A 17,421-nucleotide genomic window follows, 5' to 3' on the forward strand; every position below is an offset into this window, starting at 1 on the left:
TGCTGACCTTGAACGCAGTAGCCTACAGTTGCCGTTTTAATGGCTCGCGCTTTTAATCATCCACAATGGCAGCCGACTTCCCGGTGCTTTTCATTTGAAGCTTGAGGGACCGGTGTGCATGCACTGTACGGCTTTCCAGGAGATTGCTTATATATTCACATCTGCCAAGCAAAATGTTTCTACTGGAGTTAAATATTTACATCCCTTTCCTACTTTTCGATTTCCAGAGCATGCATCGTACGCTATTCTTAAAAGGTGTCCTTTTCTATTAACTGTTAATTAACTTGCTTACACAAAGGTGAACAATGAAATATATTTAAAAAATGTAAGGATGCTTCAGTCAACTGAAGGTGGGAATGTGATAGCATTACATTTCACATTTTTCACAGGATCTGCTGCAACTTCTGTGTGTGTTTGCACCATCACATTTTTTTGCAACTGTCGGTTCAGTAACTGCCATATGCGGACTGCTAGCTGCAGTAGCGGGTATCCGCTTTGCTGTGAGGGTGTCAAAATTTGCATGCATTTCATTATTGTGGTGATTTCTTTTATATCGATACTCTATCTAGGTCGCTGTCCAAAGAGTAGGTTGTTCATAACCCGATGACCAGGTTGGGATGACGTCACCTCCGGAGAAATTATTAATTTAATTGCCACCAGTTACGCTCAACAGGTTGCTCGTAATGCAGTGTGGTAGCGTCGCAAGCTCACGTCACCTTGACCGGACATCGGCGGGGATTTGGCGGGACGAGAACTCTAATGATAGTTCATTAAAACGAAATGAAATTCAGAGCCTGATCACCTTTGTGCGTATAGGGTAACAGTCTAGAAGGCACCTGATCCGCTCCTCTTAGTAGTTGAGTACTCTTAATTGTTAGCACACCACGTCTAAAAAAACTGCACTGCTACCAAAGACGAACGGCGCATTGTTTCTGTCATTTCTGATCCAACGGCTTGTGTGTTGTCAGCTGTTTGGACGCTTGCTAAATTTGGGAGGAGAACGGAGTCTGTACCCGGCAACTTAGTTAGTGGAAGATGTCATCATGCAGTGTAGCTTTCGATTGTTACTAACACGCTGTAAACAACGGCAATATCGTCCTGCTTTGAGAATTTCTGATGGCATGTAACGTCGTATACCCACTCTAACTTGACATAGCTGCCTTGTTTATTCTAAATTGTTATCCGAAGGTGAGCATCCCGTCTATAATGCGCTTGAAGTCAATTTCATCTGTAGAGAACACCAGATTATGCATGTCCTCTTTCCGCTATTGCGAATACTCGTCGGAAATTTGTTTTGGCGGAAGAAGATGAACACAATATAGAAAGAAAATGGAGCGTTTGTTCGCCATTCTTTCGTAAAAATTGTAATCAAGTATATTAGTTTTTTAAACGTATAAATTTTAAGGTCGACAAAGGTTGTCTTTTCCAGAACTTGTGTGTACAAATGTGCGGCAGAGGCATCCCGGAAAGGTCATGCTTCTTTGCTCCACTTTCAATGCCGCAAACGAACTAGGCATATGGCTACAAGCACTCAATAACAGTTTGTGTTTCCCCCGATCAGGCAACTGATATTACTCGCAAGCATTTTCTTTATTCAGACAATTTTCGAGGCAGATACTGCAGGCTTCATTGAAAGGGGTGCCTTAAGAAAACAAATGCTGTCCGGCGAGTGTCCGCAGGGGTTGTGTTGGTTCTTTGCGGCACTAGATGATGCGGGTGTAAGCGAAGGCAAGACGCTTGTCCCAGGGGAAGATACCGGTCTGGAAGATGGTGTAGACACGGCGCAGGAAGTTCTGGCCGAGCAGCCAGGTGGAACCAGTAGGGATCTGGTGCTCCGTGTCCACAATGAATCCGGTGTAGCAGGTGCTGTTCACCTGTGAGGAGGGAGGGGGGGGGGGAGAGATTAGCCGACATTAGTGACATTCGGCGTTGCTAAAATGAGAAGTAGCAAAAACAAAACCCACAGCACTGTTCAGACGCTTTTGTCGGGTTGTTTCGGGAACACACGTCTTTACGCTTTGAGTTTATTCTGTGTGTGAGAGTGGATGCAAACAATACAAGCTTAAGAGGGTGTAGATTGAGCGCAATGAGTAATTTAATGCGGAAAAACTGATATACCTAAATAAGTGATGTTTAAGATACAACCGAAAAATTCCCCCAGTTAGACCCACAAATATTTATTTCAGGCACTTCCTTCACCACGTTTCTGCAGGAGCTTGAAAACTATGGCAAGTTCAAAACTTAGACAATTTGGGGCTTTAAAATTTCGTAAAACGCCGTGTACGTTCCCATTTTCCCAGATTTGGCTCCTGAAATGGTTGGAAAGGGGAAGAATTCCCGAAAGGAAACGTTGATCATATAAATTTAAGGATGCAGCAGAATGCGTTTGGAGTGAATTAAGAGAGCTTCATATTTCAGGAAGACATGACAGGAAAGTTATGGAATGAGGAGGGTGAATCAAAGGTCATTAAGGATAAATGGCAGCTTTAGCAGCGCAATGAATTGGGGTGCAGAAATAAGTAAAACATAGGCCTTATGGTGAACTACATGAGGCAAACAGGAAATAGAGCCGCATATGAGTGGGCTTAAGTTTGCTCAGGAATAAATTAATCGTTGTTGATGGTAGTCTCAAGTTGAACTTGTAGGTAACTGCCCGAGAGCTACGCTGCTAGGATATTTACGACACCCAGTTAAGAACACAGACAAGAACAGTTAAGCGCATTTCAACGACTGCAGATTTATCCACTTATGCTTCTCTGCCTAGTGTGCGGTAGCTAGAGGCAACGATTAGCCCGAGTGGGAAGTGACAGTAAGGGAGGAAACGCACCGCGGGGCACTGCAGCTTGCTAACTCGCTGATAGGGATAGTGCCAATCTGTTAATACATTTGCTACGAGGAGAGGTTTGCTTTCCCAAGTTTCGAAACGTGACTTTGATGACTCTGGCATTGACCTGCTCTACGAGACTTTTTATTTGGCCTTTCTTTTCACCCTACGATATTGCAGTGACACCTGCATTCATCTTAGCGAAAAAAAACCTCAGATATAATTTTTCACACGAGAACGCTCTCTCTGAACTCCCCTTGAACTAAAAAGTGGGAATGGCCTGGCACTCTCGTTATCTGCGTGAACTTCAACGGGAGCGTCCCATGTTACCATTCCGTCATGCTACGTTCCCTCAATCGCGCTGATTTTTTTTTACTTAGCACTGAAGGTCTACATTCCCTCCGTCTGTAGTCAAGTTTTAGTCGTCAAGTTTTATGAGCAACACTAATACAAGTAAAATTATTAATTGAAGCTAGTATTCTAGGAAGTCCCATGATTAAAAAACCGTCAGGGGGACCTCCTAATAATTCGTTTTCAGTGAAAAGCACGATATCTATCCATAATTTTTTTCGACTGGAATGTTCTTTCCCAGTAACAATACGCTTACCATTCTGGCCTGTCTTTGTTAACTGGGCCCGCGTGAACTGAAAAAGCGCAGGTCACATGCAACGCAGTTCCGACAAGGCCGACTGCAAGGTGTTGTTAACTGACTGGGCAAAAAAACAAACAAACTTATTTCTATGCTAGCGAAAAAGTTTTCATTTTTCCTTTAGCTTTTTAAAGTCTCAGTCCTGCAGTGCATTTTTGTTGCTGAAGATCGCAATCACTACAGTGGAGTGACAATGCGGAGTCTCAAGCTGGACTAAAGAATGGAACATGTACGCAATGTAGATCAAGGCGATAATGGACATTAAGAAACAGTAGTTTTCTGTACTCTGCATTTGTGCTTCTAAGGTCCATTTTTTATGTTCTGCACGGTGAGCAGTCCCTGGCCTGCATAACAATGAACCGTTCAAATCAAAACCATCAGTCTCATGCTCACATGTGATTGTTGGAGTGTAAGACATAAAAGGTGGACATGAAAAATTACTCTGTTTCTTTGTTGTAGGCATTATATATGATAACTACAAAAACTGAAGGAAGCCTAATTCGTCCTAGTCATCAAATCAATAGTGCCGTCACTACCGTTCTGCCTGATGCCCTAAAATTATGTGCAGTTTCTCAACAAATGATTTGCACCGGAACAAAGCATGACATCGGAAGACATCGTAATCGACATGTGTCGATAAAACTGCTATTGCCCACGCACCTCATCGATAAGGCTATACACTAGCTTCTTACCTTCACGATGTAGTCCTCCGGACGGAGGTCGAAGACCTTGCCACCGATCTTGAAGCTAATAATCGGCAGGGTTGCATTGGCCTCACAGTCCACGGTGTACTGAAAGTCAGAGAAAAGCTGCGTTAAAATCATGATTTCCTCTTCCTTATGATAGTGGCGAAACGCTAAGTGTGAAAATTCTGATAACGTGCAAATGAATAAGTCCATATACCGGGTGCTTCAGCGAACACACAAAAATTTTCAAAAATAGGCCTTTGTAGGTAAAAATATTCGCTTTGCGACATTGCATTACCACTTGCGACATTGCATTACCACTGTTGATGGACATCAGAAAGCAGTTAATTCGTCTTAAGTAGTTAATTGGGTAACTAATTTTTAATAACTAACTTTTTAACTATCAAATTTTCGCACCGAGTTGCAATTAAATTTCTAACCGGGCGTTAGTAATAGCAATATTAGTTTCAAGAATCTCGAAAATGCGGCTACCCTCGCCGCTGTAGCTCGGTAAAATTTGGATTTTCGGCTAGTTACGTGCACTGGAGGGGTTGCTTTGCCTTCATGCTTTCGAAAGCGCGTGTACTTTCGCACGATGCAGCCAGATTTTGTCGCGCCATAGCAAGCAGGGTAATCGTGTTCTCGATATTCTAAAAACTGATACGCCTATTACTAACGGCCGCCTACAAATCTCTAATTCCAACTAGGCGCCTAACATTACTAGTTAAAAAATCAATTAATAAAAATTGGTTTAACCGCAAACTATTTAAGACGATTCACCGTTTTCTGGTGTCATCAGCACTGGTAATACTATGCCGCAAAAGCCCTATTTTTACCCCAAAAAGCCTATTATTGAAATAGGTCTTAAAGTATTTGCTTAAACACAAGGTATATATTTTTGTTTTGTTGTGCGTTATACACAAAATTATGTCACTTTCTAAGAAGTTTGAACCCTCTTGCTGCCAAGGGATAAAGAACATGAAAGGTTCCTCTGCTATATGCTCCTATACAGCACTGAGTGCTGTTTTTTTCCATAGGAACCATGTTCTTCACAATATTTTTCAAACGTCTGGGTCAAAAAAAGTCTTAAGTGGCTTTGTGAAAGACTCAGTAATTGATGCTTGATTATGAAATGCAATACTTTCACATAGCCATGCAACATTTCTCGTACCCACACGTGGGGCTAAATTTACTGTCCAGCATAGTTCCTGGCAGAAAAATGCATGATAAGCCACTGAAGTTCATTGCAAAATAGGGGCGAGAGGATTCACTGCGCGGGAACGAAGCTGAAGCTTGTCCAGTTTGCTAAGAGTCAGGGCACAATATATCGCATGTCTCTAACGATGGAGACTTACAATCTGTCTGAGCGCATTCGTGGGGCTTTAAAACTACCTGTTTGTATTTTTACCTTAATATGTTTTTCGCAGCGCAGTCATCTGCTCTCAGCCAGACGCAGCCATTCAAGCACAACAGGGGTTTGGTATGGCTGGTTATATTTATAATGTATTTTGAATGAAATTATTACTGTTATTATGACTACTAGTAGTAGTATTAGAAGTAGTAGTGGTAACAGAACTTTAAATTAAATTTTAGTTTCCTAATGTTTGAACATTCGCCCGCAAGAAGAACACATCAGATATCTGAGTTAATCACTGTAGCTTTTCAAAATCCCTTGGGTGCGCGCAGCCTCACCTCGCCATGAGAGGTCCTGGAAGCATTGATGGTCTTGTGGATCTGGTCAACAATCTTCTGAGGTCCGTAGATGAACGGCAGCGAAGAGACGGGCTTAGCGGTGATGTTCTCGGTCTGGATCCAGCGGTCGCCAATCTTGATGCTGCGTAGAACACACAAAATCGGAGTATATCATATATTATGTATGTATGGGCACCTATAGGTGCCTGATGAAAACTATATGGCGGTTTTCCGGAATAATATTTTTTTTTGACCGCCATATCGTAACGCTGAATGTGTTTTGCGTATGCATCAAGCACAGAGAGTTTCGGTCATTATGAAAAAGAATGCATAATTTGCGTTCAACTTGTCACTAATTTTCCCAGTATCAGCCATGGATTTGTAACGTGATAGTGTTAAGGCACCCCCTCTGAAGGGTATCCTGTGTCGTTGTCAGCGGCTGGGGCATTGTCGGCAAAGAAAGCAGGTGGCCGTCTGCTGCACTTCTCGCGTGGCCATGTGACGTTGTCACAACCTGCCACAGGATTGTGAGGAAAATTCCCAGTGTGGAAGGTGGAGGTTAATGTAATGATCGGTGGCGAGAGGTTCCTCAGGAGTAGCAACTTGCGTCTCACAAGCCCCAACGGAGCCACTTCTTGCATTGGCAGGGAACTTGCGAATTGCTTAACTGCTTCAACTCTGCGCCTGAAGTGGATGACGACTGCCAGCGATAGATGAATGTAAAGTAGAGAATGATAAATTGCGCATATGTGGACATGAAAATTTAAGCTATCTCTTTAATCTCTGAAGGCGGAGATTAAGAGGCCCTCTAGGTTTTTGTTTTCGAGCTTAGTTGGTTGCTTTCTAATCGTTTTTAGTGCTTATGTAGAAATTTCCATAAGGGTGGGCTCAAAATGAAAATATACCACATACATAAATACGATTTATTGTAACACTAGCCCAGTCAGTAAACAGGATTAGTATTCTCGTCTATATTACCTACCTAGTAGCATTTCAGTACAAGGTTAATTGGAGATATATGACTCCGAAAAACAGCTCCCTTACAAGCAGCAGAAGAGCGAAAACTTTTGCTAGCAGCAGTATAATGACCGTGAAGGATTTATACGGCGAAAAAACTCTGTGTGCATAGACACGCAACAAATGACGACCAGAGTTCTTACTCTTCTCGCAGCGAGCAACCCATAAAGACTGCTCATCGAAATTGCCCCAAAAGAGCGCTCGGCTCAAAGACGACCTCCACCGCGTAACCAGAACTGAACCGCCAACGCATCCTAGGCCTCACTCACTGCATTCTCATTGGCAATGAGTTGAAGCCAGACATTTTTCCATCACAAGGTAGTCCCACTACCGAGACGCTTACGTTTATACGCGGCAAAAAAACATTACTCCATTTCAGGCCAAGAACGGGAATATGGCTTTTCAGATAGCGTCTAACTTGTCCTTATCATCATCCTGACTACGCCCACTGCAGAGGCCCCTCCATTATTACTTCAATCAACCCGGTGTAGTCAGCTGCGGCCGCACTACCCTCGCTGATTTCATAATCTGACCCGGCCACCTAACTTTCTGCCGCCCTCAGATGCGCTTGCCTTCTTTTAGAATCCAGTCCGTCACCCTCAAAGACCACCAGTCATCCTGCCTTCGAATCGCACGCCCTCTCCATTCTTTTTATCTTTGTTTCGACTAGATATGATTAACTCGCGTTTGTTCCCTGACCTACGACACTCCCTTTCTGCATCTTAACGTTACACCTATCATTTTTGTCTTCCATAGATAGCTGCGTTGTCATCACCCCAGCAGCACAGCTTGTCAGCCAGATATTGGAACTGTACTGGAAATGGTCAGTCCTTCATAGGGCCGGGTGACACCAGCCATTTCTAATGCTGGGAAAATTACTGATGCTGCCATGTCAATTTAAGGGGAACCTTTTCGCCAGCCTCCAGGTTTGTTCGGCATAGATGACTACCGGTAACATGTAGCTTTTCTATGGCTTTCTCTTAATTATCTGACCTCCGAGCTATAATCCAAAGATAGGCAAACAAACCACGGGTACATACCCCTGGAACTTGATGATCCACTCGTCGGTGGCGCTCTGCACATAGGTGAGCTCTCCTTCGTAGTGAGACTTGTCCTCGCCGCCGAGCACGATCTCGCCGTCGGAGCCGTTGATGGTCGGGTGCAGGTAGAAGGCGAACTTGGGCTCGGGCAGCAGTTGCTTCCAGAAGAGGTTCTCGAAGATCGACCAGCGCTCAGGCAGGAAGCGGGATTCGATGCTCAGGCCGATGTGTCCGTCGAAGGGGACGCCATTGTAGATCTGAAAACGGTCGCGGCACATGAGAACTCACGAGCTGGTTGGCTTCTTTCACACCCATGTTCTTTTTGGGGATAAAATTGTTTTCATAGCAGGTTCTCAGCCTGGTAGGAAAACATGTAGTTTGTCATTGCAACATAGAGAATTCGATCGGATGGGAGACGCAGCACTTAATGGCAGGGGAGTTTATAGGGGAGATTAGGAAATTGGGAGATATAGTGTGGCGGCGGCAAGGGAAGCATAGTTATGACGGAAAACCAGCCGTAGTTCATTTAATCCAGCATCTCACTTAATCTGGCTTATGACGGCTACAACGGTGATAATCCCGCCGGTGCAGTTTATGCTGGGTGAAGAACAAACTTTACCTCAATCTACAGCGGCCGCGTCGCGGAACAGTGTCAGCAAAGACGACATCTGGCAGATAAATCTGTCTGCGAAGACCTTGCTCATAGGCGTTCGCATCTGATTAATTTCTTGCAAATGCATCGGTGATGTTGACAACAATGAAAAAAACAACCCTTTTATAAATATACAGTTAAAAACTATGCGTGGGATAATCGAAGATGACAAAAACACAATAGGGATGGAAAAAATGATCAGATTCAAAATAATTAAAATAATGGACAATACGAAGTGAAGCCAAGCTTAGCAGGGGGTGTCCGAAAGTTTTATGGGCGTTTGAAATTCAGGTTTTCGCGGATGAGGTGGCTGCAGCTATAATACGACAAGGGCAGTTGGAGACACATGTTAGAGGCCTTTGCCCTGCAGTGGGCGTAGTCAGTCTCATGATGATGAAATTTAACCATCTGCTTGGAGTTCCCAAGATCAGAAAAGGTAAATTAAAAGCAACACTAAGAAAACAAAGGTTAAGATCATCACAAAAAAACAAACTTGAAAATACATCGCTCAGTCAGAGCAATAACAGCACACGACAACAAAAGGCTAAGACGCGACTATGTAGTTAAACACGGCCAAACATGTTTATTTCCAAATTTGAGCCTTCCGGCTTCAGCGGTCGAATACTAGAGGCCTGTCTCCAGCCCAATGTTAGTGCACGTTAAAGAACCTCAGTTGGTAAGAATTTCCGGAGGCCTTGATAGCCTGAGTCGCTTTAGGACCTTATGCACCCATAAACCATAAAATTAAAGTTCAACCGATATAATCACCCCTTCAAAACTGCTTCTTCAGATGCTGGTGGCGATGACGCAGATTGCGTGGCAACTCTGATATGAGATGCCATTTCCTGCGTACGTTAAACACAAAGTCCTGACGTCGCTTTCAATCCACGTAGTTCGTAATTCGATATGCAGCCATTTTCAATGCCGAAATTTCCTGGGGATGCATAGTAAACAAAACTGCAAACAAGTGGCGGAGCCAGACGTAATTAGGAGCTCGAGCTAAGATGCCATTTCCTGCGTACGTTAAGCACAAAGATCCAGAGTGAAGCAAGCGTAATAAAGGCAAAAAAGTGGAAGAATTTTAGTGCCAGACTTTTCTGGGGAACTCTGCACCGCAGCAATTACATATTGCATGACTCTCATTATACATGTCGTGAATAAATATGTTTATGAGCAAGTAAACAAAACTCCAAACAAGTGGCGGAGCCAGAGGTAAGTAGGAGCTCGCGCTAAGATGCCATTTCCTGCGTACGTTAAGCACAAAGATACTGATGTCGCTTTCATTCCACGTAGTTCGTAATTCGGTATGCAGCCATTTTCATAGCCGAAATTTCCTGGGTATGCACTAACCAAGAGGAAAAGTCGACACCCCCATACGTCATCCACGCTGTTTGATGATGGCTTTGCTTCTCAGGAGAGTAAAGCAAACGTAATAAAGGTAAAAAAGTGGAAGAATTTTAGTGCCGGACTTCTCTATGGAACTCTGTACCACAGCAGTGACATATTGCAGATGCGTTGACTCCCAGACTTCATTACTCTCATCATCTCCATCCTTGCCTTCATCCGCCAGTTTAAGGGACATAAAGGGCAAATTGACATTGCCCTTTTTTGATAAAATTCCAATAAATACGTTTTCAGCTGTGAGGCAAATATGTCCACGTAGCCAGATAGATACGCGGTCCTTTTGTATTGAGCTTAGTAAGCGAATGAAGTTGTTTTCGGAGTCTCTATGATGTCTATGGAAGGAGAAAGGCATCTGCTACGAAACCTAGTTAGCTGTGTCCTCAGCCCGTAACAGCTGTCCTACTCCCAGAAATTTCACGCTTTCACAAACTCGCCAGACTTGTTCATTCTCCGGATTTAGTACTCAAGGTGCCTTGAAGAATCCTTGCATAGTTGTTGGTGCCTATAAAAGCTGAGGCTGGAGTTGCACAGAAATTAGATTTTGGTGCGCGTTAAAAGCAGCCAGGTCATCGAAATTACCTTGGATCCTTCCAGTCCAGACCTCATTTGCTACTATTTGCGGCAAATTAGCTTAGATGGCAGTAAACGATAGATAATGATGATTAGGTCGAAAAACTCTTTGTGGTGGTTCATTACACGCCATTTTTATGAACAGCTTCGCTAACAGTACATTATTTAAGCGACTGTTCTCGCAGTCAATACAAAACTGTTTTTCGAGCTGTCTGTTGAACATACAAAGGCGGCCTTACCTTGGGGTCGATGACGGTGGCCTCGACAAAGAGCTGGTCAGTGATGTTGATGCCGGCGATGTCGATGGTCTCGCGAGCAGCAGTACCGAGGATGCTTCCTCCTCCGACGTAGTCGTCGCTCACCCAGATTCCGTACGGAATGTAGGACGAGGAGCGGCGGTTGTCGAACAGAGTGCGGTCACCTGCGTGGGACAAGCGGAAAAGTGTGAAACTTATCTTTTTGAATGCTTTCGTAAATGAATAGGAAGGAAAGGTAAAGTTTTCTATGTATATGCAATTCAAGTTCATTATTGCTCATAGTCCACAGAGTGTGAAAAGAAGCATATGCGGCGGACAAGACCAAGAGCGATGGTCACAATTCTTTACAATTGGAGGTCTACAGAATTGCCTTGATGTGGAGCTATGCGATAAAATAACACGGTGATTAGCAAAAAGTATTTGCCTTCTATATTTGATATTTCGGAACTAGTTGACTTAGAAATAATGCTAATTCAAGAAAACTTTTTTCTTTCAATTTTTGGTTTGGTTTGGTTTGCGGGGTTTAACGTCCCAAAGCGACTCAGGCTATGAGAGACGCCGTAGTTAAGGGCTCCGGAAATTTCGATCACCTGGGGTTCTTTAACGTCCACTGACATCGCGCAGTACACGGGCCTCTAGAATTTCTCCTCCAAAGAAATTCCGCCGCCGCGTCCGGGCTTTCAATTTCTAGCCTCGTTGTAGCTCCAAATGAAGACAGCCATTGCTTCCGACAAGGAAGCGGGAAGCATGTAATTGCTGAACGCTGCGGTGATAGACCGTTTACACGAGATAAGCCTTGTCGTCGGGGAAACTTGTAACATCGAGAATAATATTATTGAGTCCGGTGTGCAGAAACGTCCACGTCTCTGTAAAGAGTATCTCATTTTGTTTTTGAGTACAATTTCAACCATCCGCGGTATCGGCTGTTATTATGAACCCACTTCTTGATATGAGTTCCATGGAAAGCACCCTCCGGACTTAGATCGCAATTGTTACGTAGTTGAATTTGGAAACGGTAACGTGAAGAAGCCCTTTGCTACTAACGGGTCATTTTTATTTTATCGACGACCTTCGCGATATTCCCGTGCTCAAGAATTTTAATATATGCGCATTCACTTTCGCATCACGCCTGAGACCATTCCTGGGTGGTGACGCCAAGTAGGTTTTGATAAAGCCCGCCTGACTTTTGCTGGGAACGAGGACAGAACTGCTGCCGGTGGTGTCTAGAGCGTAAGAATCCGACGCTGAGGGTGTCAAAGGGAGATGGACTGGTTATGTTGGAAAAAGCTTCTCAGGCTATGGGGACGTCGTGGTAGAGAGGTTCGGATAATTTCGGCAACCTGGGGTTGTTTAACAAACCATGACATCGCACAGCACACCGGACTCTAGAATTTTGCATGCGCCGAAATGCGACCGCCGCTGCCGCGATAGAACACACGCCTTTCGGGAACGCAGCCGAGCGCCATAACCCCTCAGGCACCTCGGCGGCTCCTTTGCTAGTGTGTTCAGTGAGCAGATATGCACGTAACGCCCTCAAGTAGTTCACTCGTAAGTTTCATTTCCTCCCATTATATTACAGGCGTGATTTACGGAGCTAAGTGTATTAGACTTTACGGAGAGTTGAAAATAGCCGAATTTTGACCTTTCTAGTTTAATCTCTCTAGCGGTCGTTCCCCAAATATAAGCTCACTGGTTGAAGTACTGGAATACACGCTTTCTTTTTGTTTAGTTCTAATTTGGTCTTCATGTGAAGCTTTAATGCCATACCACTTTAAATATCACAACAGCGTTAATTGATGAGTGGTTAAACGAAATTAACATTGGGAATACTTTCTCTCACGAGCATCGCGCGGCTGCACCATTGATATGCATCTATGAGGCAGCAGGGAAGACAGACTTACCGCACTGCTCCACGCTGCAGCCAATCGAAGGCACCCAGGTCAGGTTGGAGGCGGTGTCGAAGATGACCTTGAAGATTTGCGGCGGTGTGCCGATGGTGATGATGCCGTAGTATTGCAGCTGCAATTGCCAGTGAAAAGGAATAAATGGTTCGTTAGGCATGCTCTTCAGTTACGTTAAACTTTTCTTGCTTTTGTAACACAACTGTGTGGCTGTATCGATAAGAAAAAGGCTATGGACATGTATAACTCAAACACGTCAGTATGGCGGAATCGCAACGCGAGACAAATGTCCATTGTAGTGATCAGCAAGCTCTACCTTTCGTAGAGGTCTTCTATGAGCTGTGTTTAGCAAAAATAACCAGGTAACAAGGTTTTTTTAAGCCGTGTAGTGAGAATTTTTGGCATCCCATAACTCCTAAGTCCCATTAAGATAAGCTGAACCATTGTCATAATTTTCGGAGACCCTTTGTTTTTATGGGTGCAGTAATGGCTATTTTACACAGCCTAGACGCAATCCCTGTTCCAGAATATTCTTGGCAAAGAAGTACGTTACCAAGAAGCACACACCTATTGCAATTGTTGACCTTATTTAATGGCTCTAACTCTATCCCTCGTACGAGTAACACCCACAAAATATTCACACACCGGTTAAGGACAAACTATCTTAAATAAGAACAACAAGTGGTTGTTGGCTTCGAGGCATAAATGGATGTACAATTACATTATTTCTTGGAAGTGGTATTTGAAAAGCTTTGCGCCGTCCAGCAGAGGTAAAAAACCACTTTCATTTCCTTCTCACAAGCATTGTGTGTCACACGTTTTCGTGCATGCATTAATGTTGCTTACGAATTCGAGCCATTAAATTACCCCACACGCACCCTACGTTCTCAAGTCACTCCGCATTTTTTCACGTAATGTGTTTTTTTTTGCAGCAGAGGAGGCGTAAACTGAGGTATTATCTCAGATTCGCTTCGAGTTACTGTAAACGGATGAATATTCACGTTATACAGCTGCTTCCAGCTTTGTTTCCTTCAAACAGTATTCGTGTCTGTGAGGAATTCTATTTCATAATAATTCAAGGAGGGCACAGCTAACATGCTAAATGAAAAGTGGAATCATTTTAAAGGGCAGCCGCTATCTTATGACGCAAGCGGCTTGGAAGGATGATCAGAAGAGCGCAACTGCCTTTAACTGTTGGGAAGTCAGATGAGGTCAGTTGGCCAATCTCTCCAATTCCAGAAGCTGAGCCTGTTCTACGTCGCACTGATGTTCTTGATGCGTACTAATGGAAGCTAGACTACTGAAAGCTCTTCTGCAGCGGCGATTGTGATTAGTAGTGCTAGCTTCAACTGAGAATGATACATCTGCATTGCATAAACGCCGCGTATGTTGCATTGGTTGGTGTGCTGTCTAGAGCTCGTAGAAATGTTAAGCATGCTGGCGTTGTTACACACCGCCGGCGAGAGCGCAGCTTGCTCAGATAAGTTTGCAAGAACATTTCTTGCTCTCGGTTCGGTGAACTCAGCGTACAGTACCATCCCAAATCTCAGCTATGGAACATCGCGTATGAACTCAAGTGACGTCCAGTTTACAGTAATCTCTGTATTCAGCACAAGCATATATATTCCGTAGAGAACCTCGTCCGTTGATGTCGCGAAGCTGCACGCATCCTATTGTGTTTGGTGCATCCAGCGTTATATTGTGTTTGGTGCATCCTAGGAAAGCACCAAACACTTTAACCGCGTTCTTGCTCCAACTCCGCCAATATTACGGCACTTTTAGAGGCATTTAAAACCACTTGGTATGATGGCTGCACGTGTAATCGAAGTTCAGTGTCACCCATAGTGTTTTATAGGCCTTAGGTGTGAAGGGAAAGTTCTGAATTCTCAACTATTTTTACCGATGCAGTTGATATACCAATTGCAGTTGGATCCACTCAATAGAATTGGACAACCTCGGAATGAGCGGACAATAAAGTACACCTTTTTACATCATGTGCGCTGAAATAGGAGCTGCAGACCCTTCGCAGCTAATCTTACCTGCGTGTAGTTGAGGGGTCCAGTGTAAAACTCTTCCTCGCTGCTGTGGTACATCTTGATCATCTCCATCTTCTCCTTCTTCAGCGGAATGCTGTTGCAAAGAAAAGTATAATTCAGCAACATTACAGAAGTTATCAGCGCGCAGTCAGAATTTGCCATACGCTAAGAAACATATATTTATGGTGGTTATTTGGACAGGAAACGTACGCCTGTTCACGCGTAACGTGATTACTCTGTTTTTATCAAGTTACTTTTAGTGCAGAAGTGCAACTGCAACCAAAGTTACTTTTTTCATAAAGCGTGCCCTATGCGGGATGTAGGATTTTGGTCAGTTGTTGGAACCGAACTTATGTTGCCATAAGCCACGTAAAGCATCTGGAGAGTCTAAGATATGGGTAAAAAATACATCGCCTTAATAAATTTAGTACTCAGCGTCCAGTTTGCTGAAGCTTAGCTGATGGCCTTAGGGGCCTATGTGGGCGATCTTTCTTATCGAAAAAGAAAATAAATAAAACGCCCTTGTAGTGTGTGACTGAGGAACGCATAAACCAAGCCATATGAAGTGTCACATTTCCATAGCCATAGAGGTTTGCAGTTCTTGTATGTTCCTGGGGCTCCTAAAGAATGGATAGGAACATTATTCCGTTTCGGGATCATGAGAAGAGAACAGTTCTGTTATTTATATGGGATGCATTTTAGAGCCCAACAAAATGCAAGACGCATACCCAACAATTTTTGACACAAGCATTGTTGTGCGGGAAACCTGTGATGAACGCAATTTTTTCATATAATGTAACATTTCACTGAAGCGATCAATATACCCGCAGATCACCCGGCGGGAGTCGCAATTTTTTTAAAAGAAAGTTTTTACTATCGTGAAAATCGTGCTCCATTGGTTTTCAAGGCACTTTTGAGTGTTCTAAGCGATCGGTAGGAATACTTTAAAAGAAATATTTTGCTACATGTCAGGAGAATGGCTCATTACCTTCAATATTTTCATAACTGTAGGTTACAATTGTCCAATTTAATAAAATTTCTCCTAGATGTTGGACATGTAAACAATAGCCTGCTAGCATGATGCCCAAATACATACTAAGGAAGTCTGCATAATACGACCTTGGTAATGAGTTTAAAAAAGGACACTAGCTTAGGAATTCCCTGAACTGGCACCTGACATGTATTTCGTTCGCAATGGAAATTCGCACACTTCTTGAGACTTCGGTAAACGAGGCAGTTAGTTGCGGCACATTTCTAGCATGATAAGCTTCAATGTCTTTCTCACCTGATCCTGGCTGCGGCGACGCCGAACAGCGCGATCAGCGCAATGCAAAAGGCCTTCATGGTGCTGCTGGAACCTCGAGCGAAACCTGCGTGATGCTGTTCACTCCACAAAAAGTACGGGGTCTTCCAACGTTGGGGCGCTCACCGGAGGGCTTTTAAAGGGGCGCTTCGAGAAAGCACGAAGCGCTATCTCGACGGTGCTGAGCAGGCTTCCGAGCTCACACCAGCCAGCCCCGCGCCATGTTGCAAGTAAAGCGAGAGCGCAACAAAAAACAAGCGAGGACAGCAGCAACCGTGCTTGACACGTATTTGCGCCGTGCTAGCCGAGTGGCGCTGACATGGCAAAGAGGATTTGGTCAGCCGACCGAGTGAGCATGTTTATTCCTGTTGGCCACTTGAAGGAAGCGAAAAGCCTTCGGCTCCGAAGCGGCCTGACAAGATATGGATGCGCGCTCTATGTTGAATTTTATGCTACTAAGTATAGGGGCAACGACCTATAGAAAGAACTGCAACTTGCCCGTTTGCAGCGGGTTAGAATGAAGTGGTTTTGTGGGGTAGGATTTAGGTAAGAAGAAAGGAAGTCATTTAATGCCTTTGGCCCTGAGGATATCAATAATATATAAATTGGGCTTTGGCAATAAGCGCATTTCCTCTGATGAAAAGTCTTACAGGACATCATAAACCAAAATACACTGCCTTGTTTAGAGAAGACCAAATGCCTTAAGCGCACTACTCCTTTGGCTCCCATCATATACTATATAAACCAACCCCCACAGCGTCACCAGATTAAATAGTCTTGGACTGATTACTTCAAACGCCCTGACCCAACACTTGGTCTTTGGTTGCCGTTGTAGAGGCTTACCCTTTCAATGATACGTGACGGCGGCTGACTTCTTTTCTGGGTGCTTCTTTACACATCACGAACACTTGGTCTTTGGTTGCCGTTGTAGAGGCTTACCCTTTCAATGATACGTGACGGCGGCTGACTTCTTTTCTGGGCGCTTCTTTACACATCACGAACACTTGGTCTTTGGTTGCCGTTGTAGAGGCTTACCCTTTCAGTGATACGTGACGGCGGCTGACTTCTTTTCTGGGCGCTTCTTTACACATCACTTCAAGCTTGAAGGAACGACACGCCTACACTGACCCATTTGCCAGTAGGTGGCTCACGTTGTCCAACTTGTTTTCGCCCTCATATTTACAGCTCCTAAGCAAAATATTTTCACTGAAACTCAAAGTTTTCGTATACTTCCATCTTTTCGACCTGCGAAACATGTTTCACACGCCATTCTCAAAGGAGGTGCTTTGAATTGATTTTTTAAATTTAATTTGCCGATATAAAAGTGGCCAATAGAAGCGTAAAAAATATATGGTGACGCTTCAGGTATCTTATTGTTGGAATGCGACAC

At 43.9% G+C, this 17,421-nt stretch overlaps 1 protein-coding gene across 1 annotated transcript; it reads right to left on the reverse strand.

The window, feature by feature from the left end:
* Positions 1–1,573: 1,573 nt before the first annotated feature.
* Positions 1,574–17,273, reverse strand: LOC149333129 (lysosomal aspartic protease-like). The gene is made up of 8 exons (XM_089558570.1): positions 16,014–17,273; positions 14,732–14,822; positions 12,693–12,810; positions 10,774–10,955; positions 7,909–8,165; positions 5,852–5,993; positions 4,166–4,264; positions 1,574–1,874 (listed from the first exon to the last, which is right to left on the reverse strand). The coding sequence occupies exons 1-8, from the start codon at positions 16,070–16,072 to the stop codon at positions 1,704–1,706; spliced, it is 1,119 nt and encodes a 372-aa protein (XP_089414696.1). The 5' UTR covers positions 16,073–17,273; the 3' UTR covers positions 1,574–1,703.
* Between the last annotated feature and the right edge of the window lie 148 nt (positions 17,274–17,421).

This window comes from Amblyomma mixtum, chromosome 8 (assembly GCF_055824585.1).
Source record: "Amblyomma mixtum isolate Tamu chromosome 8, ASM5582458v1, whole genome shotgun sequence".
Lineage (NCBI taxonomy): Eukaryota > Metazoa > Arthropoda > Arachnida > Ixodida > Ixodidae > Amblyomma > Amblyomma mixtum.